Source organism: Canis lupus, chromosome 6, assembly GCF_003254725.2.
Source record: "Canis lupus dingo isolate Sandy chromosome 6, ASM325472v2, whole genome shotgun sequence".
In the NCBI taxonomy this organism is placed as follows: Eukaryota; Metazoa; Chordata; class Mammalia; order Carnivora; family Canidae; genus Canis; species Canis lupus.
Window position 1 is genome coordinate 16,006,648 of NC_064248.1, and position 26,709 is coordinate 16,033,356.

The 26,709-nt window shown below is 50.8% G+C and overlaps 1 protein-coding gene across 6 annotated transcripts in view; it reads left to right on the plus strand.

Moving 5' to 3' along the window:
* PRKAR1B (protein kinase cAMP-dependent type I regulatory subunit beta) overlaps window positions 1–26,709 on the plus strand; it is a 113,029-nt gene that overhangs the window by 21,307 nt on the left and 65,013 nt on the right. For all 6 annotated transcript variants that reach the window (XM_025415997.3, XM_025415995.3, XM_025415993.3 and 3 more), the window contains exons 3-4: window positions 2,592–2,750; window positions 4,980–5,071. In XM_025415997.3, coding sequence (XP_025271782.3) covers window positions 2,592–2,750; window positions 4,980–5,071 — 251 coding nt within the window. The remainder of the gene's footprint in view (window positions 1–2,591; window positions 2,751–4,979; window positions 5,072–26,709) is intronic.

Genomic DNA, 26,709 nt, shown 5'->3' on the forward strand with positions numbered 1-26,709 from the left:
ATATTGTATATATTATATATGGGGATGTATGTATTTTATCTGTGTTATATGTGTATTGTGTATGTATATGCATTACATGTGTGTACTATATAGATGTACATATGTATATGTGTGTATATATGCACATGTGTGTATGGTATATGCATATGTGTTATATACATGTGTGCAGGTGTTTGTTGGGTATATGTTACATATGCACGCATACATGTGTGTATTGTGGATGCATTACATAAGTATTTTATATATATGCATGTTGTGTATGTGTATATATATGGGCATGTACAGTATACACGCTTGTGTTATATACATGTGTTAGGTATGTGTGCATACATGCATATATTATACATGTATTATATAAGCGTGTTTTATATATGTATGTGTGTTATAGATGTGTATATATTATATGTATGTGTGTGTGTAAAGTGGGTGGAGGGGGGATGAAATCGTTGTGCCCTATTTTGATAGTTGTGGAATATGCGTGATGGGCCTTCTGGCAATTTGCTATATCTTTCTTCTACTTCTGTGTAGAAGTTTGCAGGTTTCCACATTAGAGGGTTGGAAGGGGCTGTGGTAGCAAGCCCACCTGTGTGCACCCTCCTGGGTAGGTGCCAGGCCCCAGTGTCTGGCTCCAGGATGACTCAGTGGTCCCCCTTGGATCCGGAGGCCACCGCACACTCTTGGTGTGGCTTGCTCTGCCTGAGTGACTTGCTGTCCGTTTTCCAGAGACTCATGGACCCTCTTGAGGCTTTGGCCCCATTGTCTTCATCGTGTGGATTTACATCCACTTGGGTTTTTATTTTACCATTATTTAGTGGAGGGAGGAGACAAATGCATGCCATCCATCTGCCATCTTTTGTTTTGGAAGTTCCGTAAAGATGTTTTTAAACAGCTGCATGAAATTGCATTAAACAATGGAGGCACAGAGAGGTGAAGTTATTTACTCAGGGTTACACAGTGCACTCAGCAAGGAGCATTCCCAGTGTGGTGTCCTCCCCACTGGGCACATGTGTCTCTCAGATGCTCCAAACTGCTGGTGCTCTGCTGGTTTATCTTTTTTTCTCTCTCTTTCCCCTCTTCCCCGTCTTACCTGCTCTCCCCAGAGGGGCAGGATTGCACTTGCCAGGGAGCCTGCGCTTCTGCATCTCCTTCTCTGAGTTGAGGCTGCAGGTGATGCACCTGTGAGCCTCCAGGCGCAGGGGGAATCCCTCGTGTGGAGCCTGGCTTGGAGGCCGTGGGAGACCCACAGGGCTGCTAACGGCCTTAAATTCACCAAAAGAAGCCTTGTGTGTAACTGTAGAGGAGGTAGTGGTGCAGCTGAGTGGCCATGGACATGGTTTTAGACCAAGGCAGCAGCCAGTTTGGAGCATGTTCTGTAGGCCACACTGCTGGCCTGTTCCTGCTTGGGGTGCAAGGGCCACTTTACATGCCACAGAACTGACACAGGTCACATGGAAGTTTTGGTTAGCTTTGTCTTCTTTGATTGTTTTTAAATGGAAGAAATGTATTTTTAAGAGGAAAAAGAAGAATGTCAACACCAGTGCCTGGGATGTGACTGGCTGCCTGCCCTTGAATGAGTGAACTACATTCATTGGTTTTTGGCAGGGGGATCCAATGATTTCTTGATTTTCGTTTTCCTGTAGGTTCTGTGTGGGGATGTCCCACCTCTCATTTGAACCTCAAAGTCCCCTCTGGGGTCTTTTAAGGTATCTTCTTCAGAAAGTACTTGGGGGAAGAATTGCCTCCAGAAGTAATTTACACAATAGTATGAATTAGGATATAGCTTCATACTTCTCTTGGGGTTCACAGGCACTTGGGAAGCTTGAACTAAGTGTTGCTGGTGGAGCAGGAAGGGGTGCTTTGGAAGGTGGGGCAGAGAGAATCCTGGGAGGAGCTGTGGGTGGGCCTCTGTTTCCTCACTTCACATTTTTTTTCCAGGTGACTGCCAGGTGTGGGTATTTGGGGAAGGTGGTCCTCTCAGATGAGGGGGACAGAGGCCTTGCCCTAGGCATGCAGGAAGACAGATAAAGGTCTGTTTGCCAAGGACCCCCCCCCCCCCCCGCCACCCTGTGCTGCTTCCTGTGGTGGCCTAGCTGGTCATGAGGTTGCTGTTGCAATGTGGGGATGTGGCAGCTGGGGGTCGGTTGTGGGGGGCCCTGCTTGTCAGGGCACAGTGCGTGTTCCTTCTAGCTTTTAGAATCTTGTGCCCTCTGCACGCACACAGTTATTAAAGCAATTAAATAACAAAGAGAAGGAAGACAGCAACAGAGGTTTGCTTTCTGTTTATGTATCCACCTACCATTTCCTGCATGTCTACTCTGAGGGACATGGGGGGATGCCGGTGAGTGGAGCAGATGCCCTCGTGGGGTGAGTACCTGGGGGGACGTCAGACCTCAGGCACCTAGAACACGCAGTGTCACTCGTGGTGAGGGTGGGCAGAGACCTTCTGCACCTGCTCTCTGTGTCCCATGGGGCTAGGTGAGTGAGGGGAGGTGGAGTTGGAGGTGCCTTTGAGTGGGGGTCTCCGCCAGGCCTGCAGGAGGGGGGTCGGGCAGGGTGCTGTTCTCAGCCCTCCCTCTGTCTTCGCCCCACAGGAAGAAAACAGACAGATTCAGTCGCAGCAGAAGTCAGACTCACACGATGAGGAGGTCTCCCCAACCCCGCCAAACCCCGTGGTGAAAGCTCGCCGTCGCCGAGGGGGCGTGAGTGCCGAGGTGTACACGGAGGAGGATGCTGTATCCTATGTGAGGAAGGTGGGCTCATCTCCAGGGTCCCTGCTCCTGGCTGCTCTCCCTTCTGGTCCAAAAGGGGCTGGGTGGTGGCAACACCATTGTCATGGTCACTGCCCATGGGCTCTTGTGTGTGGTTTCCTGACCCACAGAATCAGGGAAGAGACAGGACACCCAGCTCATGGGGTGTGGGTGGAGGAACCAGCGTCCAGACCGTGTGGTCCCTATCCTCCTGGCCTTCTGGCCCTGGAGACTAGAGCCTGGCCTCAGAGCCGCCCAGTGGGAAGTCCCTCCTCCATGCCCCTTCCCCGGGGTTGGCACCCAGCCTGCTGCCGCTGCTACATCCAAGCAGGCACACCTGCATCAGGACGCACTCTGGAGCGTGAGAGCCCACATGATGTCCCTGCGCCCATCGGTGTGCAAGCCTGGCCTCCCACCGGCCCTTGGACGTGGGGCCTGTCACTTCCATCTTGTGCCTTGATATCCTCTATACCTGGTATTTTTAGTTTTTGACCTCTTAAAAAATTAATTAGGCAAAATATGCATAACACACAATTTACCATCTCTGTGAGTCTGGCTGTAACACATTCATTCTCTTGAGTTCTGGGGGCTGGTTCCCAGTGAGAGTGGTGCTGCCTTTTGGGTCCTCTGGTGGGAAGGAGAGCCAGAGTGTGGGCTCTCTGTGTCTCTTCCTATGGGGCGCTGTCTTCCTATGGGGCATTAGTGCTGCCTCCAGACACCACACACTGTGGGGCAGGGCTTCAACACATGGGTCTAGGGACAGCCTGTCCGTGCATCACTTCGACCATGTTTCTGTGCACAGTTCAGGGGCATTGAGGATACTTGCGCTGCTGTGCACCATTCCCCGTCCATCTCCAGGATGTTCCAGGCCCCACATGAGACTCTGACCCCATTACACACTGACACCTGCTCCCCGCCCCTAGCACTCAATACTTTCATAATCAGAGGATATAAACCACCGTTTAAAACCCACCAGGGCACCTCACTTCTGTTATCTTCCTCACCCAGAACCCCACATAACCTCAAGGAGATCCCAGAAAACCCAAATTTATGGGCATTCTGCAGAGTAACTGACCAGCACCCCTCAGACCTGCCCAGGCCATCAAACTGTTGGGGTCCTGGGAGACTGTCCAGAGTGTAGGGCTCCAGGCACCATCACTGAATGTGACCCGTGTGGGATCCAGGGCCAGTGTGAGCTCCCGGGACAGAACCAAGACATGCTGCCCACAGAGCGCCATGGCTGCTTCCATGGCTGTGATGTCATGTGTTAGCCATGGGGGATGTTGGGGGCAGGCTATGGGCACCTCCTTTGGCAACTTTTCTGTGAATCTAAACTATTCTAAAATAAAAGGCAAATTTTTAACAAAAGCCTCTTAGAAGTGGAGTGGCCCTTTATGACCTCAGCCTTGTCCCCCAAAGATCCCTGGGTACAAGCCATGGTACTAAACTAACACACACACAGGCTGGGGCCTGATGCCACCCCAGTCTGGCAGACATTTCTGGCAGCTGAGCACTGGGATGAGGGGACCACCTTATGGCCCAAATAGCCCTCCTACCACTTTTATTTCAAGGAGAAATCTTGGTGTTTGAGATACTCGTAACTTGAGATGCAGGTGCTTTTGGCTGTTTGGTGGCTGATTCTCCGGGCACGGGCTTCTGAAAGCTCCCCCTGGCAGGTCTGCTGGGGCCAACACCGTGTTGATACCCAGTCAGTGGCAGGGTCTGGAGCTCATGCTCACCAGGCTCCCGTCACCACCTCGAAGGGTGAACATCAGCCTTGAATGTGGCTCCAAACATGGCTCAGGTTTTCTCTCTTTTGTGTGTGTTTCACAGTTTTCAGATATTTACTGGAGTATTTTATTCCCTTAAAAACAAAACCAGTAAAATACAGAAATTAACAAAAGAAATGATACTGCTGGGGACCAGAGGTGGTGTAGCTGCGTCTAGGGGTCCCTGAGGTTAAGTACCACCCCAATCCTACATGGTACTTAAGCCACCTGTCAGGTCACTCTCGTTCCTTGCCTTTCCTTTCTTTCATTTTGTTGAAATGATTGTGATGTGAGATTTCATGTTGTCTGTCCTTGTGGTCACCTGGAAACATGTTGAAGGTAGGGCACATTTCCGGCCATGTCACAGTTTCCTGGGGTCCAGCAGGTGCTAGGAGGGGCCAAACCCCAAGTTTGGACCTTTGGGGACTCTTGCAAGTCTGACTTTGGCTGGCTTCCCCTGCAGGTCATCCCCAAGGACTACAAGACCATGACGGCGCTTGCCAAAGCCATCTCCAAGAACGTGCTGTTTGCTCACCTGGATGACAACGAGAGAAGGTAGGAACCCAGGAGGGGATAGGGCTGGGATCCACACCCCTGCCCAGGCCTCACAGGATGCTGGCCATGGGGGACATGTATGTGCTGCAGCTTTTGGAGGCTTGTGCTTGCAGAGCATGACCAACTTCCAGAAATGATGTGCTGTGTGCACCTGGTTGTCCTCCCCGATACCAGGTCAGGATCTGAGGCATCCTTGTGACCTTGTCATTGACAGACACCATGGGCCTCCTTTGCCCTGACTACTGGGGGCCTAGTTTTCTAGCATGTTCTACATGCAAGGATCTGCCTTGCGGGGATGGAATGCAGGACTCCGGTGACGGAGCCAGGCAGTGATGTCAGGTCACATAGCCCAGAAGGGCCTCAGGAGTGGCTGTGGGGTCGGGTCTTTCCAGGGAGGGGCACTTGGCAGCTGTGAGGACCTCAGGTGCCATGCTTTGGGAATTGAAATCCTGCAAATAATTGGGAAAATCAGACACCTGGAGAAAATCACTGGGACCATTTTGAGGCAGTGTTTATGGGTTTATGTGCATATGCTAATTCTGTGTCACACTATGGGATCGCATTCTACACACTTTATCACAGTGACTGGGCCATGGATGTCCTTCTGTCAGGAAGGATTTTGGTGGTTTGTAGCATCAGTTTCTGTAGAGTTGTCATAAAACCCTTATTTCCCTCTTGGACTGCTTGCATTTTTTCATGGTAAACAGCATTTCGACAACCATGGCTGTCTGGTGTGCTCATTTTTGGTCCTTGTCTGTCTCTTTCTTGTCTGCTGGTGCTGATTCTGGGCTCCTGGGCTCCAGAACTGGAGACCATATGCTTCCACTGTTCTCAGTCCTCATGACAGGGGTGTCCACCTGGTGGTTATGGCCACCGTCACCAGGTGGGACCACATGATTCAGGAGTTGTATCTTTACTAACTTGAATATAAACATCAAAAACTCAGTCCAAATTTAGACCTGGCTTCTGACTAGATGGTGCATTCACATGGATTGAAATTTAAAAGGTGCCAGGAGTCCAGAGTGAAAGGTGAACTGTCTGGAGACAGCCCCAGGACCCTGGCTTGTCCCTAGGTCCCTCTGCAGTTACCTTTCTGAGGACTGACTCCTCACCTTCAGGCAGGAGGTCGGATGTTCCCCACAGCAGCCACATAGACCTCTCTCCATTCTTCATCTAGTTTTGGTCCTCAGGGAAGAGACGGCTATGGACCATGCCTGAGTCCATTGGAATCCTGCTAACTTGCACTTTGGTGCCAGATTGGGGGAGGGGGTGCCCCCCTGGGTAGATAAGACACGATGGACACATGGCTTCCCAGGATGCAGGGTGGACTTTGATCTTGGAGCCGGCCCAGCATGTGTACCTATACGCAGCAGGTCCTGGGGACCAGAAGGTGGGCCACTCACCTGGGTCAAGCCCCACCCTGAGTACAGGGAGAGAGTCCTGGGGTGCAGTGTTTTGACCAGTCCCCTAAAAGCTAGCTACTCACTTGGAAGATGAGTTTTGTTCCCTGGACCTCAGTCTCCTGGTCTGGTCTGCATTAAGCTCTTCCAAGAACAGCCGCAGGACCAGAACTTGGTGTGTTTGCATAGGCTCGTCATCATTTTTATTTATGGCAATGACAATGATGATGATCCATGTGAACTACTTCTTGCTCACGCATTCCCAGAGTAAGAGCAACACCATGCTGTGCTGGCATTATAGGGCACAGAACAGTGCTTGTGTGTGGCCAAAGCTGGAATCTCTGTACTGTCCCGGGATTCACATGGGGGTCTTCACCTCCTGTTGCCAGAGCCACATGAGAGGCTAACCAACCATCATAACCCCAGAGCGTCAGGCTCAGCAGCCACACCCTTCTTCAGAGCCTGAATTCTGATGGATGTGGCCAAGATCAGCAGAGCGAGTGACCGGTGGGGGCTTGTGTTCACCAAGGCCTGGGCTCCTCAGGTCATGGTCCAGAGCCATCCTGTGTTGCTGCCACAGATATGTGAGGGTCAGAACTGCTCCCCTAACCTGGCTGCAGGTACACTGTGCTTGGGGAAAGGAGACTGGGAACGGGATGGCACCCCTGTCTACCACTAAGTGCACGTGTACAGACAAACCTCCAGAATGGAGTCATGTAGTGTCCATCCTCCTATGTGTGGCATATGTCTCTGCACGTGGTATCCTCAGGGTGTACCCATGTTATGGCAGTGATTCCCTCCTTTTGGAGGAGCGGGGTCTCTGTTGTGGGGGTATGCCCACACAACGTGTTTATCTACTTACTGGTTGAGGGACACTGGGAATGCTCCCACCTTTTGGTTGTTGTCAAAACATTCCCACGAACACGGGTGTCTGAGCCTTTGGGGTGCACACCTAGGAATGGCTTTTGTGGCAGATCACCCCTCCTTTCTGAGGAGGCAACAGATTCAGCTTCCCTTCTGGCCCCTCTGAGCTTCCAGCTTCCCCTTGTATAGGGCAGCTGCATTTGAGCTGGGGCAGCTGTGTTTGAGCCATGTCCTTCACACCCTCTTGTGGCCCCTTCCCAGCTCCTGAGTAGTGGCTGGTTCAGTAAAGCTCCTGGTCCTGGGCCAATGTGGCCCGAGGGTGAGCTGACGTACGTGCTGGCTCTGGTTGTCCCAGCTGCGCGTGTCCAGGAAGTGTTTGTGTTGGGGTCCTGTGCCCTTGGCCCCAAGTTTCCAGAATCACATGGTTCCCACCGCCTCGGACTTTTCTGGATCCAGGAGCCAGGTGGACAAGAAGTTCAGGAAGCAGATGGTTGGATTGAAAATTGCTCTTGGCGAGGCTGGCTGGGGAAGGGCGCGATCATGTAGGGGGTATGTGTCTGCTCTTCAGGTCCTTGTTCTGCCCTCAGGAAAACTCACTTTCCATATTGAAACCCTCCAGGGCTCCTTTTTCTGGCTCCAGCCTCTAAAGAAACAGGCCGATGGTTCAGGAAGTGGGCTGCAGAGACAGCGGGCCGGAGACGTTGTCTCTTGACCTTTGACTTGATGTCCCCTGCATGGCATCCAAATTCTTTGCTTTTTCCGGTTTAGTAGAAGCTGGACTCAGCAGCTTGGGCTGTGGTTTGGGGCACATTCTTTCCTGGCACGCCTCGACCCAGAGCTGCCTCCTGTGTAGGTGGAGGAAACAACACTCCTCTGCAAGCAAATGCATTTGTGGGGTGAGCCCGCCTCTGTGTTTAAAGCCCCTCCTGCCAAGCTCAGGTGTGAGACAGGTGACCCTGGGGTAGCAGGTGGGTGGTCTTGCCCTTATCAGGTTAGGATGGCATCTCTCCTTCAGTTTCTGTGGAAGTGCTTTGGCGAGTTAAGAGGTGAGGGCTTTGTTAGGCTCCTTTGTTCAGAAGAAGGTAATGAATGCAACACAGCAACATGCATGCTGTGGGGAAGGCTGCTCACCCTGCAAACTGCTGAGCTCTTTCTCCTGGAACAGTGGCACTTCCAGGTGGCAGTTACCAGAGGCTTTCTCTGGCCCATTTCCCTCCCTGTCTTCTGCCCGAGGCCACAGCACTTGTCACAGCAAAGCCAGGGTTCTGGCATGAGTCTCTGGGGCCTCAGAGCCTGTGCTCTGCCTCCCCCACTCCCATAGTAGGTCAGATGCACCTGCAAGTGGAGGGAATACGGGAGAGTGGGTGATCCAGGCATGGTTGTCGGGAGGCCCCCAGGTGTCCTGGGGTGAACTGGGACTGCAGGGATGGGGCTCTGGCCTCACAAGTCTGGGATGCGACAGGAAAGAGCAGGACACCCCTGAACACACTGCACCAGGCCAGAGATGCGTTAAACACATGCACACCCAAACACATGCACACCCAAACACACATACCAATGCACATATGCACACACATGCATATATATATGCATCCATGTACAGACACAGGCACACTCACACACATACAGTGCATATATGTACATGGTCACACACGTACATGCCTATACACACAGTGCACACTTACACATGCACATACATATACGTGTGTTACAGAATTGTATGTGTGTTAAAATATCTTTTGGAAGGATACAGTTGAATCATATCATTAAGTTATGTAATTACATCCTTTGGGACTCAGTTTCTTCAAGTGTCAAATCAGAGGAATAAAATCTACTTTGAGGGTTGCAGTAAAGATAGAATGTGGTAATGTTTATAGGTATATCATTATCCCCATTCCCACCATCCCCATCATCATCTCCATCGTCACCTTCATCATTATCAACATCATCACTACCATCTTCCATCACAACCATCATCCATCAACATCATCACCATCATCACCATTATTGCTATCACGACCATCATGATCACCATCAAGATCACCACCATCATCACCATCACCATCATCGTCCCCATCATCACCACCATCATCATCACCATCACCACTATCACCATCATCACCAATCACCATCCTCACTATTACCATCATCATTATCATCATCGTCACTATCACCACCATCATGGTCACTATCACCATCATTACCATCACCATCATCATCACCACCAGCATCACCATCACCACCATCATCACAACCATCATCACCATCATCAACCTTCATCATCATCACTGTCATCACCGCCATCATCCTCCCCCTCCTCACCATCATAGTCATCATCATCATCATCCTCTTTCTGGCAGCCCTTTGGCGGTGTGGAGGGCAGGCTATGCCAGTGGGCATCTCCATGGACACTGCTTTGTCCTCTGATGCAGGCCCAGCATCCACATGAACCCCACATCCTGGCCTCCTTCCCTCTTAGTCCTTAGTCTGAGGCCACTCCACAGGATCATTCTCTGCTCTGTCTTGGGCCTCAGTAGGTAAGCTGGCTGCTCTGGGCCTCGGGACACAGCAGAAAGGACTGTGGGAGGTGACTCATCCCCCAACATCAGTGTACAGAAGAAGGTTTCAAGGCCCAGTGAAGGAAGGGCTCTTCCCCTTTGTCCCTTGCTCCAGGTCACAGTGGGCATCCTAGCTGGGGCTGGGGCAGGTGTCTTCATGCTGCTCCACAGCCCCACTGCTGTGCCGAGTAACTCCAGGTGAGGGTCTGGGTCCTTGGCATCAGCTACTGTAAGCAAATGCAGGTCTTCTGTCCTTCCTGAGGCTGGTGGGGGAAGTGACTCTCTGCTCAGGCACCCAAGGAGCCTCAGAAGGCAGCCTGCAGGGTACTCCAGAGCCCTGAGATGTGCTGAGAATCGTGCCTTGGCCCTGAGGGTGCATCCCAGACCCGAGGGAGGGAGGGGGGAGCTCTTGGGTTCAGTTGGGTCCCTTCCCAGGTTGCTCCGATTAGGGTGCCTGGAGACGAGCATCGCTGTGCCCCTGGGAGTCAGGAAGGTTGATAATGAGGAGGCACTGTGTACATTTGGTGCAGGCAGTCCAAGCAGCGCTGTGCTTTGGGCCCTCGGCTGGGGCCTCATTACTGAAGCTGCCAGACGGGTGGGTGAGGGCATCTCACCCTGGGGCCGTCTTCCTGGCAGCAGCCCTGCTCTCTGCAGCTTTAATTAAAATGGGCCTCTGGCTGGAGCGCTGCACCGCTGGCCTGAGCAGCTGTCTCTCTGCCTCCCGCCCACACATCTCTAGCAGCCTGTTTTTCCACAGATTGGCTGGGGTCCCCAGGTGATGGGAAAAACACGCCGTCTGCTGGATTCACATGCAGCCCGGCCCCTGCTACCCCGGGCTGCTTGAGCCCCTTCTCTCCAGCCTGGCTCTGGCTTCAGGGCTTGCTGCTTCTCTTTCAGGCAACACTAAAACACAAAATTAGCATTTTGGAGAATGCAGGGTCTCATTTTAGGAGGAGCTTAATGGCTCAAACAGGCAAGGAATTTAGTTTTCATCTTACATAAAGCCACCTGCCCAGGGCAGAGGAGACCTTGGGGCTAATACATTTCAGGCCACAGGGATCTATTTCATGGGAGGTAGATCTGGGGCTCTGGGGATTGCATCATGGGATGTATTCTGAACTTGTCCCTGGATCTCGGGCCTCCTGGGCACTGTCTTGTTGGACCAAGGTTGACTGGCTTTGTTGCCAGTATCACTGGGCTGATAGGCATGGAGGCACAGAGAGGGTGAGCAGGCTGCTCAAAACCCCCAGCTAGGACTAGGAAAAGCTGGGTTTGCACCCCTGCCTGGACAGGGCTGCACTGGGCTGACCTGCCTCCTGCATGATGGCAGCACCCAGCTTGGTAATCTCCTAGGGAAAGGTGACAATCTTTAAAGAGTGCCTGGGAACAATCCAGCTGATGAAGAGTCGTGTGGTTCTAGAAGTAGAATAAGGCACAGTTTTGGTTCTCTGTGGAGTCTTTGCTGGGAAGGGCAGCCAGGGCTTATGTTACTGAGTTTGGGAGGAGAACCTTGGGCCCTGTTGCCCAGGTGTGGACAGTTAGCAGCCTGCAGTGCATCTTGGTGGTTTGGTGCCATCATGCTTTAAAACTTCTAGGATTTGGAGGTGTGCAGTCCCCAGGATGCTGTAGACCCAACCATTCTGCATTATCCTACAGCTAACCCTACAAACTTGATTCGAGCTACCCAAAGTCTTCCAGCTTCCTGTACCCATTACATGAGCAGAGATGGAGGGCATCCATCCAGAACCAAGTCCTGGCAGGACATGCTGCAAGGTGCCCCCTGGTGGTGAGCTGGCCCACAGCACCTCCACCTCCACCCCCCAAGCCCACAATGCCTTGGCCCCACTGGCTTTCAGACCTAGTGGATGCCTCAGGTACCAGCTCCACTCCATTCTTGAGCCACGAACACTAAAATTAAGTGATTTGCTTAATCAGTTGGCTGGGGGTTGAGGGGGTGTTGTAGGAAGAGGCCAAGGTGAAGGGCAGGTGGCCTGAGAGGAGGATTGTGATCACCCACACTTGTCCCTATCTCCATGAGGACTCCACAGGGCCTGGCCAGCATCCCTGCTCTCATGTGTCAGGCAGGAAAATTGAGGCCCAGAAGAGACAGGTGACTGGCCCAAGGTCACATGGGTTCCTTGGGTCAGCAGCAGTCTCCCGAGACAGAGACCACCTATCCCGGCTCCCACAGAGTAAGAAAGCCAAGGGCATTTGCAGTGTAATTCTTGTGATGCTGTGCTCTGCCTCCCGACCCACACAGCCACCCCCTATGAGTGTAAGTGATGGGGTGACAGCCAAGTTACTTGCCTGCTAACCAAAACCTGTTAATCCCTGGTGAGGCACGGTGTGGTGCGTGTGTGTGTGTGTGTGTGGGTGTCAGGACCATACGACACAGCTGTGTCCTCCTCCTGTTCAGAGCTCTTCCCGGTGAGGACCGACACTTAAACCGTGAACTGTCCTTCTCTGAGATGTGGTTGTTCCACGGGCATCTGTTCAGCATGATGGGGGAGTCACAGAAGAAGAACGGACCCCAACCTCTCCTTCTTTCAGGGTACTCACTTGCCAGAACCAGTGACCATGAAGCCAGGTCTTCAGAGATGGGCAGAAGAGACTGGGGAGGGCGTTTGAGTGGCAGGAACAGTGTGGGCGAAGGAAGGACGGGCCAGGGCAGACACTGAATTCGGGCAGGGGCCATAGGCTCAAGGGGAAGCCATTGTTTTCTTAACTGCAAAGAGGACAGACAAGAAACCAGGGTGCCTGAGCGACCGTCCCCCATGCAGACACTTCTGGGGCATTCTTCCTGCATGTGGTGTCATGTTGGCCCCCACAGCCCTGCAGTATTCCTTGCAGGCATTAGTGCCCTTGGTCAAAGGAAGCTGCCTTCTCCTCTTGGCAGGTGCATGGGGACAGGCGGCCCTGCCTTCCAGTGGCCCCGGGCTGTATGCAGAACGCTTGCTGCCCTTCCCGCCCTCCCAGCTCACCGGGGGCTGTCTGCTGGGAAGGGGGTCAGGGCGGCTTCTGGGTGTGGACCCTGTGCTTAGGAGGCCCCCACTCACCCTTCCACACTCTGCTGTCCTGAAATTGATAGTGTTTGCCCCAGGTCCTCCTTAAGGGCAAAGGATTTGCCCTTCTATCCACTGGTTACTTGGTTTTGGTGTTGAATTTTTTGCAAATTGCCTGATTTATCCTTTGCTCGTTGTTTTTTTGGTTGGCTTGCATGAGTTATTGGTATTGGTCTGACAAAATCAGACCTCTGATGATTGGTGTATAGTGTGTATGTTTCCCAGTTGTGACTGGTCTTTTCTGTTTGTCTATGAAATTCTTTTGTCATGTGGAAGTTTTAAAATCTTGGTTTTTTTTTTTTTTTTTGTCATGTAATTGTTTTATTGCGGTAAAACAGATACAACACAGATTTTACCATCTTAATCATTTCTCAGTATCCAGTTGAGGGGCACCAACTGAATTCCTGCTGCTGGGCCACCGTGCCCCCCTCCTGCTCCAGAACGTTCAGTCCCCATGACACATTGACCCCACCTGCATCCTACCTCCGGCCCTGGCCCTGCCATCTACTTTCTGTGTCTGTGAGTCTGATGCCACTGGGACGTTGTGTGCATGGGGTCCCTGTGTATGTCCTTCTGCATCTGGCTTGTGTCACTTGGCCTCACGTCCTCAGGGTGCATCCCTGCGGTGGCAGGTGTCCAGTTCCCTCTGTCTTTGAGCTGAACTATGAATATTCCATGGAATGGACAACACCACTGTCCTGTTACTCATACACAGGCCAGCTGTACTTTCACGTTGGCAGATTTATCCTCCTTCCTTTATAGATCCTGGTATTCTTTAGACACCTTCCAGACGTCAGACCATAAACAAACTGATCTTTTCTAGAACCTTCCCAGTTTATTTGTTGCTTGTTTTTCTTTCAGTGATTGAAGGCTTGACTCACCAGGGATTTTATTTTGGTTTAAGGACATGAGCACAGCTGAGTCTTCCTAGACAGCCGTGTGTGTGGACACTGCCCACCATGCGGAGCCAGCCCTTTGTCTGCTAGTCTGAACTGTGTCCTCAAAGACACCAAATCAAGTCCTGCACATGTAGGGGTCTGTGTCCAGACATTGAAAGCTCTCTGAACGGCCTAGGCCATGTTTTCTGAAGGTCTCTCTGATGGGGCATGCAGGCCTGGAGACCCCAGGAGGCAGTGGCCTCTCTCTGGGTTGAAGCCACTGCTGGCCCAGCATCTAGGCGAAGGTGTTGAGAGCTCTCGAGAGGGTCAGCCCAGACTCAGCACCCTCTGGTGGCCTGTGGGGTGCGTTGAGGACATAGGGGCCTCCAGGAAGGTGCACTCAGGTGTCTACTGGCAGTGGAGGGAATGCATGTGTGTGGGGTTCAGGTTGGCCCTGCTGACATGGGGCACACACGAGTGTCCCAGAGGTGAGCATGGTGTGTGACGTGTGTGTTCATGTGCGGTGTGTGCACATGTGGTGTGTGTTGTGTGTGTGGTATTGTGTGATGTGTGTTGTGTGTGTGGTGTCATGTGGTACATGTCATGTCGTGTGTTCCCTCGTGTGGGCATGTGAGGCGTGTGTGTCCTTTAACAACTAGAGAACGTCTTACTCTGCTGGTGTTGTGCAAACCGTTTTTGGTGATTCTCTGTTAGTAGAAATGACTGCAACATACTATTTTAAAAAGTCCTTTAAGTGGGGGTGGGTGGGGGGACTCAGCAGCGTGCACAGCAGGGAGGGACCAGTGTGATGAAGCTCACTGCCTCCACGGTCACTGCTCCTGCTCAGGGACCAGTGTGGCCTGGTCCTCCTTCCCGCTGCTGACCCTGGATTCCTGAAGCGCAGGCCATCAGAGGGTCTGGCCTGTGAATACCTCAGTGTGAGACGCTGCTGATGTTTAAACTGTGCCTGTCCTGGAGATCACTCCCCATTTGATCCTCGCATTTAGGGCAGCGTGGTTCTGGTTGCAGGTTCTGTTCGCAGCTGCTACAGGCCGTCTCACATTTCTGGAATGGGTGCACTGCTTCCCACATGGGATCCGGCCTCGAGGGCATACCACCCCTGCTCCCCACCGCCCCCGCCCCTGATGGGGCTGGTGCTGCTCCAGGGTGCCAGAGGATCTCGCCCTGAGAGTGTGAGCCTGCCAGGAACAGAAGGGATCCAGGACCTTCGAGAACCCAGACAGTGGGGTCCTGCCTGCTATGCGTCACTCCTGGGGGTCCAGCCTTCCCGCATGGCGTCCTGTGGGGTGACAGCTGGCCCGCCTCGGCCTTCAGGAAGAGCCACAGTTGCTGGGTCCGCAAACAAAGATGTGCTTTGAGTCCAGGAGCAGCTGTGGGGAACAACTTGCCACCTACTGCCAGCTGCTAAATCCCCATTTCCAGACCTGCCAGCAGCATGGCCTTTAACCCTTCAGTGCCCCTGCCCGTGCCCCTACTGTGCTCCAGGCCAAGAAGAGGCCTCCACACTGTTGGCACAGAGTCTTCTTGTGGTGGAGGGATGAGCCACTGCTCCTTCACTCGTTCCTGCTTCATGCATTCCTCCTTCACTCATTCCTTCTCCACGTGTTCCTCCTTCACACATCTCTCCTTCATTCATTCCTCCTTCACTTGTTCCTCCTTCAATCTTTCTTCCTTCCTTCATTTCTCCTTTACACGTTCCAAAGGCAGGTGCTCGACCATGTGAGCCAACCAGAGTCCCCTCCTCAACTTTTTAGAAAAGGCAGTTCTTGGGATCCCTGGGTGGCGCAGCGGTTTAGCGCCTGCCTTTGGAGACCCAGGATCGAATCCCACGTCAGGCTCCCGGTGCATGGAGCCTGCTTCTCCATCTGCCTGTGTCTCTGCCTCTCTCTCTCTCTCACTGTGTGCCTATCATAAATAAATAAAAAAAAAAAAATTAAAAAAAAAAAAAAAAGAAAAGGCAGTTCTTTAAAGACTTATTCTAGGACTTGGGAGGCATCATTGTCTAAGGTGTTGACTTTGCCCAGTGGCTTCCATTAGTCAGTGTTGACCAGGGCTTTATCCACGTGGAGTACCTGGTGGGCACTTGACGTGTGTGATTTCATGAATCTCTTGCAGTGACCCTGTATAGTTTTTGGTGAGGAGATGGAGTTCATAGGTGAGGTCAGGCCAGCATTCAGCACTCTCTTTCTACTTAGGGCACAAGGCCCCCTGCAGACTTCAGGGCTGCCAGAGCTTGGCCCTATGCTCTGTCCCAGGTGGGGTGCTATGGAGAGTCAGGAGCAGGGCAGTGGAGCTTTGGCTCCTGCCCTTGAGAAGCCCTCAAATTCCACACCTGGGATAGTTTCAGCACCAAAAAGGGAGGAGCCCAGAGAAGCTTCCAGAAGGTGGAGGGCTTAGAATACCCTCTGAGAGGTGGCAGTGCTAGAGACTGTTTTGTTAGTAAGAGGAGGCGGAGTCAGGCAGGGGAGCCAGAGGTGTCCAGAGTGAGCCTGTTGGGATGACCTTGGGCTTGGACCTGGCCTTGCGATTTGCTGGCAGTGTGACCTTGGCAAATGATGTAACCTCTGTGAGCTTCAGAAATGAATCCTCTGTCTTTGAAAGCAGGAGCTTGCTCCCTGTTCACTTGCTTCCCGGCATGTGATTCTGCATTGTTCTAGGATAGGGGGGATGTTCTGTGGGAAATGTACCAGAAGTGGGCGGCTGAGGGTCTTTGCTGGACACAGCAGCTAGGGAGGGCCTCTTGGGGGGCCAGGGAATATTTCAACCTAAGACCTGGAAAGTATGAGGATCCGGAGGTTCATTTCTGGTCTGAAGGCCTGGGATAGCCTGGGTGGTCAGAGGTAACTCGGCACAAGGGAGGGGTCCTGTGGAGGCAGGAGAGGGTGATCCAGATCTTGCATTTCTGCGGGCTGTAGTCTCCCAGAGGGCATGCAGACTCTGGTGTGCAAGCCCTCCAGGGGCCATTCAGGGTCAGAGTCCTTGGTTTCAGCTTACGGATTTACATTTGAGATGGAGCAGCCAGAGATGTGTTTGTAGTCACGGTCACCTTTCTCTGACCTTTCCCAGGATTTACTCTTAAAATTGACCTTCTGTGTGAGAGGGGGTCTTATCTGTGTGGGTTGTCTTGAGATGCATAAGCCTTAGGCCACCAAACATCAGGACAATGAGACTCTATTTTTAAATAAAGCACTATAAATCAGTATAAGTATAAAAACTCTATGTGAAAGGTACCTGAGTGGCTCAATCGGTTAAGCATCTGACTCTTGATTTGGCTCAGGTCATGGTCGTGAGGTGGAGCCCTACATCAGGCTTCACACTCAGTGGGGAGCCTGCCTTGCCTTCGCTCTGCTCCTCTTCCCAGTCATGCATGTGCTCTCTCACTGGGTGTTATTCTGTATGTTAGTAAATTGAACACCAATAAAAAATAAATTAAAAATAAAAAAAACAAAAAAAACAAAAAAAACAAAAAATAAATAAATAAATAAATCATTAAAAAAAACTCTAAATGATATAATTCCAAAATAATCATAATATTTCAATTTAATAATTTATCAAAAATGTTAATGTAAAAAAATGTTAATGTATTGGGGATTCCTGGGTAGCTCAGTGGTTTGGCGCCTGCCTTTGGCCCGGGGCGTGATCCTGGAGGCCTGGAATCGAGTCCCACATTGGGCTTCCTGCATGGAGCCTGCTTCTCCCTCTGCCTATGTCTCTGCCTCTCTCTCTGTGTCTCTCATGAGTAAATAAATAATAAAATCTTTTTAAAAAATGTTAATGTATTTATGTTTAGTCAGCCAATATTTAAAAAAAAAAAACACTATCTTAAAGAAAATATAGGGGAAAAAAACTCCAAAATTTCAGTGTATCTTTTACGGAGAAGCATGGTAGGGTGATGGATAAGACAAAGCATAAATGTTCTCACGTCAGGGTAAATTCTGTGGGAGAAGTTCAAGGGGGAGAAGGAGCCACTTAAACATTCCAACTCAGAGGGGTTTTTTTGCTCAGAAATGTCATGTTTTCAGTGTCTGGAGAATATCTGTCCGCTGTGGCATATTGCTTGTCTAGAAGAGATGGGGCCAGTAGGATGCAGAGAGGCATGAGGCATTTATTACAGGAGGCTGAGACCCAGAAGAGCTGGCTGTGTGGTCCAGCTGAGTGTGAGGGCTGGGAGCCCTCTGTCCGGGGGGCAGGAGGAGGTGGCGTCCCAGCTCACACAGACAGCCAGCTTCCCTGCTTCCCCTTTTGCCCCCTCTAGGCCTCAATGGATGGGATGTTGCTCATCTGCCTCAGGGAGGGCCCTCTCTCCTCAGCCCTCTGGTTCAGATGCTCATCTCCTCTAGAAATACCTCCACAGATGCGCCTGGAAATAACATTTCACCAGCCATCTGGGCATCATGTGGGCATGCCATGTCCTGGTCTGTCACACGATGGGTTTATAGTCATGGCTGTATTTAAGGAGGGACACAGCTGGTGATGTTTGCAGCAGGCCAGAAATCATGCACTGTGCAACTTTGTGAACATACAATGAAGCATTTTGGATGTTAACTTAGGAACATCTGAAGGGTATGTGGTTAAGAACACTCCTTTAGGTAGACTCTGTTGGCATCAGAGGACTTGAGTGGTAGGTCATGGGTCTGAAGTGAGGGATTGGGGATCTAGTGTGTGTGCTGGGGGCCACAGATCCAGAGGCCAGGCTGCAGGGGGCAGTGGACAGACTGGGTGACTATGTCAGTTTGGGCCAGCATGTAGATGGATGTGATGGATGGATGGAGGGAGGGAGAGGGTGGTGGGTTTGAGCAGCTGCTGGACCCTGGAGGGAGGTCTCAGGTGCTGTGGGGTGTGACCTCTCATCTCTGCCTCTCTTTGGTCTTTCCCTGTTAGGGAAGCTGGGCCACCTGGCTGGGGCATGCAGGCTCCGGTCTGCCAGACCATCCCGCTCCCACCAGGCATGCCATCCCACTCCTGTGCGATGGTGAGCTTAGCTAATGGACCTTTTGGATTTGAACCCCCTTCACTTACAATCAGGCCAGTAGCCAATTTAAGCATTTAAGTCTTGGTTTTAATTTAGTTTGTTTAACATGGCTTGTTCTTAATTACCTGGGCTGTGACGGCCCGTCGTTCAGAGCTAAGCGTCTCTTGGAGCAATTAACAGGTAATCAATTTTATGTGGCTCGTTGTGAGTTCAGGGGTCCAGGCCGAGAACAGGGCCACTTCCAAGGGATGCTTTTGCAGAGAACAAGGTTTAATTGTGTGGAAATAATGATGATTCTGCAAGCAGCTCTATTTGGGGAGTGCTTTGCTGTTCTTTTTAGTAATTTTATGGCTGTTGTTAGCTAGAGCCTAGCCTAGGAAGGAAGCAATGGTGTTCTCCTGTCCTCTCGGCCCGCCGTGGCACCAGTCAAGCTCTTGGGTTTGCAAACCGGAAAAGTTCACAAATATTAGACTTCCCCAGTTTGGGAATTTAGGCACCAACCATCCAGAAACACCAAACTCTTCTCTTAAAAATGTAGCATAAGGTTGAGGGTTTGGAGGTGTTGTGGCTCCTTAGAGCAGGGTCTCGGGCCTTGCTTGGTCCAACATGAACTTGGACGTGGCTGCCCTGCTTCTGGACTTTTCCCAGATGTGTGTGTATGGACAGACGACCCTGTCTGCCATTGGGGGGCCATGTGGCAGTGTCATAGGCCTGCGACAGGGTGTGATGGAGGTGGTGGCTGTGAAAGCACACAGCACCCTGATGTCCACATGCATGTTTGCTGCCCTCCGAGTATAGAGGCCATGACCGCAATTTCCAGCCTCCAGGTCGTTATGGTGCATGCCTTTGTGTTGCCTGTGAATTCACTACTGTGTTCAGTTACGACATGCCAGATGCAAACTGGAAGGCACAGCCCTGCCTTGTTCCTCTGGCCCCAGAGAGGCCTGACTAGAAGAGACAGCATTGCATTTCCAGGATGAACTAGAGATCTCTCTAACCCGTGTGCCCTCAGAGGGAGGCCTGTGGGCCTGGAGATGCTGAGCGACCATGGGTAGGTGCTGCCCTTCTTTGCCCTCCAAGATCAGTGGGGTGATATGGCCATGGAGGGGCTCCTGAGAGACGTCTCCCTTGCTCTTGTCTGCATCTCTGAATTAAGGACCTCCAGCCTTCGCTGGTACACACTGTACCTCATTTGTAGAGGCTGAGGGGCAGGCTCAGTGTGTCTTCACTCACCCTCATGGGGTCCCCCACCCTGTCCACATGGGGCCTTGCTGTGCCCCTGCGAGGATCCTTGAGGCTGGGCAAGGCTGATGGGTGCACACGGGGACAGAATGCGCCACCTCCCCATGACACTGGGTGCCCAGGAATGGACGATTTAAACAGTGTTCTGTTAGCTCGCTTTCAATGAGGTTGGGTGTCTGCACAGCAGCCCACATTACTGAAGATGAGCAGGGGCCCGCCCACCTGCCTCCCCACTCATCCGCCTGATGCAGGCCAAGACTTCACCCATGTGCTGTTTGGCAGCCCCTCCCAACTTCGCGGCATGAGCAACAGCCACTTGTCATGCCTGTGCGCTGGCGGACAGGGAGCTCAGACAGGGCATGGTGGGGACAGGGACCTCAGCTGGGAAGACGCAATGATGAGGAGTTAATGAATGGCGAGGGCTGGCATCATGCACCTGTCTACACCCTGTGTCTGGTGCCGGGTGTGGTGGACTGAGGCCTGGAGCATGGTGGCCTCGGCATTCACGCTCTCCCATGACTGCTCAGGGTTCCTATAAAACAAGGTGGAAGGAAGCCATGTGGCCGTTAAGATGGAGCTGTGCCACAGCATTGTTTGTGTGGGGATGTCCCTGAAGGAGCTGGCCACCAGCTTGTTTCCTCCCGGGGTCCCCGGCCTGACACCACACACATAGTGCACGCAGGGAGGCCAGCAGGCACCAACAGGCAACTAGATGGGGCGTTTGGGCCCAAGATTGTGCATTCTTGTGCCATGCAACTTGAAGAAGTGTAAACTTGAATGTCGGGGGACATCTGGGTGGCTCAGCGGTTGAGCCTCTGCCTTTGACTCAGGTCGTGATCCTGGGGTTCCTGGGATCAAGTCCCGCATCAGGCTCCCTGCAGGGAGCCTGCTTCTCCCTCTGCCTGTGTCTCTGCCTCTCTCTGTGTCTCTCATGAATAAATAAATAAAATCTTAAAAAAAAAAGGAAAAGAAATATTAAAACAACAACAACAATACCTGAATGTCAGGAGGTTTGAGGTAAAGGCTTCATTTTCTGCTTCTTTTGCTCCAGAGATGTTCAACTATGTTCAGGCTGCTTTGAACAGCACTCCTGCCAAGAGCTGGAGTACTTGGTACTTTGTGCCTGTGCTGGGCTCCCATGTCCCTGCTCACCGTCCAGGGTAGGGCTGTTGCCCACCTTCCCTGAGATGGAGGCAGGCTGGGAGCGGCCACGCAGTGGCCCAGGACAGACAGGAGGACAGGGCCCTTGCCATCTCCTCAGCAGGTCCTGTCCTGCAAACCAAGTCTTTGCCCCCGACAGCTGGCTGCTTTTAGAAGCCAGGGGGCCCCCCATGTCTTATAGGACACAAGTATGCTTTTGTCTCCCTCTCTATCCTTCTGTGCAGTTGTACCAGGGTACTGCCCGTCTCCTGCAGGTATATGACACTGAGATGTTCCATCATGACCTCCCTCATGCCTGGTTGCCTCCAGTCCTTGCCTGCACCATCACCACCCTGCTTGCCTTTACTGGGCCCACATAAGGTGTGGCCTTTGTGTCTGGCTTCTTTCACTTGGCATGAAAGCTTTGAAGTTCATCATGTTCCAACATGTAGTTGTACTTCATGTCTTTTTATTGACAAATAACGTCCCTCATGTGGCCATACATATTTGTTAATCCATGTGCTCCTTGAGGAGCATTTGGGTGGTTTTCAGCTGGGGCTCCTGTGAGGAGCAGTGCTACTGATGCTCTCATATGTATCTCCGAGAGGACATGTTTTCATTGTTCTTGGGTAGAAATCTAATGGGGGATCTTCTGGGTTATATGCTGACTCTATGTCTAACTTTTTAAGGAACCACCTGTTTTCCAAAGTGGCTGCACGTTCGTGCTCCCACCTGCAGTGCTCCAGGGTTCCCATTTCTCTGCACACCTGCTGGTGTTTGGCACTGCCTGTCCTTTCATTATGGTCAGCCCAGCAGGTGTGTTGTGGAATCCTACATTGTGTTGATTTGCATTTCCCTAATAACTAATGAGACTGGACATCTTTCCTATGGTTCTTAGCCATTTGCACAATATCTTTGGCAAAATATCTGTCAATTTTTTTTGCTCATTTTTCAATGGTCTTCTTATCATTGACTTTGGAGTGCTCTTTATATATTCTGGATACAAGTCCTTTATCAGATGTATATTTGCATATATTTTTTCCCTATTTGGTTTGGCATTTCCACTTTCTTTTTTTCTTTTTTAAAGATTTTATTTATTTATTTATGAGAGACACAGAGAGAGAGGCAGAGACACAGGCAGAGACAAGGCAGAGGGAGAAGCAGGCTCCATGCAGGGAGCCCAATGCGGGACTCGATCCTGGGACTCCAGGATCACGCCCTGAGCCGAAGGCAGGCGCCAAACTGCCGAGCCACCCAGGGATCCCTCTTTTTTTCTTTTTTAAGATTTTATATATTTGACAGAGAAAGTGAGAGAGAGCACAAGCTGGGGAGAGGCAGAGGGAGAGGGAGGAGCAAATGCCCTGCTGAGCAGTGAGCCTGATGTGGGACTCAATCCCAGGACCCTGGGATCATGACCTAAGCCAAAGGCAGGGCTTAACAGAGTGAGCTACCCAGGTGCCCCCCATTTTCATTTTCTTAATGGTATCTTTTAAAGTGTGAAAGTTCTCAATTCACATGAAAGTCAGTTTATCAATTATTCCTTCTGTGGATCATGCTATTTATACCCACAGACTCTGCACCTAACCCACATCAATAGAGGGTTTCTTCTACATTTTCATGTAAAAACTGTATAGTCTTAGCTCTTCCATTTAGGTCTGTGGCCTGCTTTGAGTCATGTCTTGTGTATGGCTTGAGGCTAGGATCTAAGTGTATTTCTCTCTGTGGAAATCCAGTTGTCCCAGTGCCTTCTATGAAGACTCTTCTCTCCCCATTGAATGGGAATCCATCGGCCGTAAATGTGAAGCTTATCTCTAGGCTCTGAGTTCTGTCCTGCTGCTCTGTGCACCTGCCGTGACACCGAAAGCATACCATGTTGGGCTCAGGGCTTTGTAGTCACGAGCCTCTCATTTTGTTCCTCTTTCTCAAAGTTATCCCAGCTGTTTGAGGCCCTTTACATTTCCATATAAATTTTAGGTGTTTTCTATTTAAAAAGCCTGCATTGAATTTGGAGGTCAGTTTGTTACAGACCTGGCGTCTCATCAGGATTAAGGCTTCTGAGTCACGAACATGAAATGTGTCTCTACTTAGATCCTTAATTTCTCTTAGCAGTATTTTGTAGTATTCAGTAGACAAGTTTTTCATTTCTCTTGATATTTTATTCTTTTCAATGCTGCTCTGAAGCTGACAGCATTCCCAGCAGGGTGAGCTGGCCTTGGTGTGGAGGCCACTGTGGGGTCTCCAGTGGGCAGGGGTGTGGCAGGCAAGCCTGCCACAGCAGGGAGGGAGCCGGTGCCTGGCTGCCAGGAGACTCCCATTGGTGAAGCAGCCGTGTCTGCCCAGAGGAACTATGGCTTTATTGGGAGAGTTTCACTGCACCCGGCCTGGGACAGCTGGTCAGTCACTACCAGGCATATTGTCTCCAACTGGGGGGCTGGGTGAGATCTCCAGACAGGGTTATAATTATGTCAGGTGTGTTCACTGGCCTCTGCAAGGTGCATCTGGGGCCATTTAGGGGGAAAGCTATTCCCCAGCTACACATTTACTGCGCTGCTTGTCTGGGCGTGGGACTAAAATTGAAGTTAAAATGTGCCAAGTGCAGGGACTCATAGGCATTTCTAAGCATCTTCCAGGCCTTTGTCCAGTTTCATTCCAGGACATTTACTATGTGACTACTACATGTCCCTGCTAGCTGGGCCTATGGCACTTATATACCAGGGCTTGCAAGGCCCCCCAGCACGTGGTCTCCAGAGACAGTAGGATGAGCCCCATGGAACCCAGCATGGCACAAACAGAGCAGACTCTTTCCTGCCCTGAGCTGAAGAGACTGTAGGAACCAGTTATGGGCATCCAAGGGGTTCCTTGTGTTAGTTTGGCCTCCTCCCGGGGCAGAGGGGGGGATCCAGGGGACCCCCAGTGTTAGGCTTCACCTCCTCCAGGGGCTGGGGGGAGCGTCCAAGGAGCCCCCCCCCCAGTGTTGGGTCCTGCCTCCTCTGGGGGCTGGGGAGAGCATCCAGGGGACCTCCAGCATTGGTCTCTTCCCCCTCAGCGTGAGATGAGTGTGTCTGGTTCTAGCTTTCCCTATTCCCATTGTTTTTTTATTTTATTTTATTTTATTTATTTATTCATGAGAAACAGAAAGAGGCAGAGACACAGGCAGAGGGAGAAGCAGGCTCCATGCAGGAAGCCCGATGTGGGACTCAATCCCGGGTCTCCAGGATCACGCCCTGGGCTGAAGGTGGCACTAAAGCACTGAGCCACCCAGGCTGCCCTGTTTTGTTCTTTATTCCTTTTTTCCTTTAAGGTGACTTTCATATTTATGCACATTAGGAAGAATAAATACTCTTTTAGTTTTAAAGAGCGTATAATGCATTTTAATGAAATAATTCTAATGGAGCAAATGGTGAAGCCATTGTCTAGGTTAAGAACCAAAAGACTGGGACACCTGGGTGGCTCAGCTGGTAAAACATCTGCCTTCAGCTCAGGTCATGATCTCAGGATCCTAGGATCGAGTCCTGTGTCAGGCTCCCTGCTCAGCAGAGAGTCTGCTTCTCCCTCTACCCCAACCCCCTGTTTGTGCTCTCTCTCTCTCTCTTAAATAAATAAATAAATAAATAAATAAATAAATAAATAAATAAATAAATAAATAAAATCTTTAAAAAAAGAACTGAAAGAATTTTGGGGACTCATTTCCTGGGTTGCTTTATAATTTTACCACTTATGTGTGCACCTCTAAATAATGTATTCTTCAGTTCTATTCTAAAATTTACATAAATGGAATCATTCTCTTGTATTCTTTTGTGTCTTCCTTTTTGTTCAACACTGTGCTTTTTTTTTTTTATTTAAAGGGGAGAGAGAGCGCGGGCATGTGTACACACACACACACACACACACACACACACACATGGGGTGAGGGAGGGGTGGGCGGAAAGAAAGAATCTCCAGCCAACTCTGTGCTGAGCATGGCACTCAATGATCCCAGGACTCTGAGATCATGACCTAAGCTGAAATCATGAGTCGGTCTCTGAACCACATGTACCACCCAGGCGCCCCCAGTATTATGTTTTGAGATTCATTTATATCAAAGAATGAAACTGTAGCACATTCTTTTTTTTTTAATTGAGGTGAAATTCACATAATGTAAAACTCACCATTTTTAGAATGAACAATTCAGTGGATTTAGTACATTCAGAGTGGTATGTGTCCGCCCCCACTGTCTAGTTCTGAAACCTCCTCATCACCCCAGAAGGGTGCCACCCCTGTGCCTGTGGGCCATCTCTCCCTCCCTCTCCCCACCCCGGCCCCCGCCAGTTTGCGTACCACCACGGTATCCACTCTGGCTGCTTCATGGAAACAGAATCATTCAATATGTGGTCTTGATTCCACCTTCTGTCGTTTAATGTGATGCTTTCAAGGTTCACTGATGTTGTAATGTGTGCGAGATGGTTGTTTGTATAGTTGAGTGATGTGGTCTATGTATGGCTAGACCACATGTCTGCCTGTTCCTCTGTTAGCAGATGTCAGGTTGTTCCTATAGTTTGGTTCTTGTGAACAGTGCTGCCGTGAACACCTGCATGATTTTATTTTTAAGAGCACGTTTTTAGCTCTGCCAAGCACTGTGGCAGCTCTGTGCATAACCTTTGAGGAGCTGTCCCATTTTTGTTGGGTATAGTGTTCAGTTGTCCAGATATGCCATGACGTACCCACTCCACGGTTGGTGGGTGTTTGGGTATTTCCTGCTTTTTGGCAGCTGTGAAAGTCTGTGTGTCCTTTGCACATGGACAGGTGTTGTCCCAGGTATATAGCCAGGTGTAGACCTGCTGGGTTGTTAGCTGTGCACATCTTTCATCCACTGGGAAAAGCCAAGTGTTCAGGCCCCTACGTTCCCACATCTTCACCGACACTTGGTCATGCCCCATGTTTGCAGGTTTCTTTGCTATTTTGGCGGCTGTGTGGTGTTGCCTCATTGTGGTTGCAATTTGCATTTCCTTGATGAGTGATGCAGTTGAGCATCTTTTCATATGTTTATTGCCTATGAAAGTCTCTCACCCATCTTAGTATTGGGTTGTGTGTTTTTTTCTAATTCTTCTTATCAGTTGTAAAATATTCTAGATATTAAACCACTGTCTGTCTGTATTTTGCATATTCATCCCCCAGTTTGTGGCTTGAGGTCTTTGAACAGACTACTTTTAATTCTCTTAAGCCAGTGTTTTTATGTCTTTTTTTTTTTTTTACAGATTTATTTATTTATTCATGAGAGACACACAGAGAGAGGCAGAGACATAGGCAGAGGGAGAAGCAGGCTCCCTGTGGGGAGCCTGATGTGGGACTCGATCCCAAGACCCCAGGATCACGACCTGAGCCAAAGGCAGATGCTCAACCACTGAGCCACCCAGGTGTCCTAGTGTTTTTATGTCTTAAGGATAAAGAAATCCTGTCATCTCTTGAGGCCATGAAGATGGTCTCCTATGATACATTATGAACATTACAGTTTTTTCTTTTGT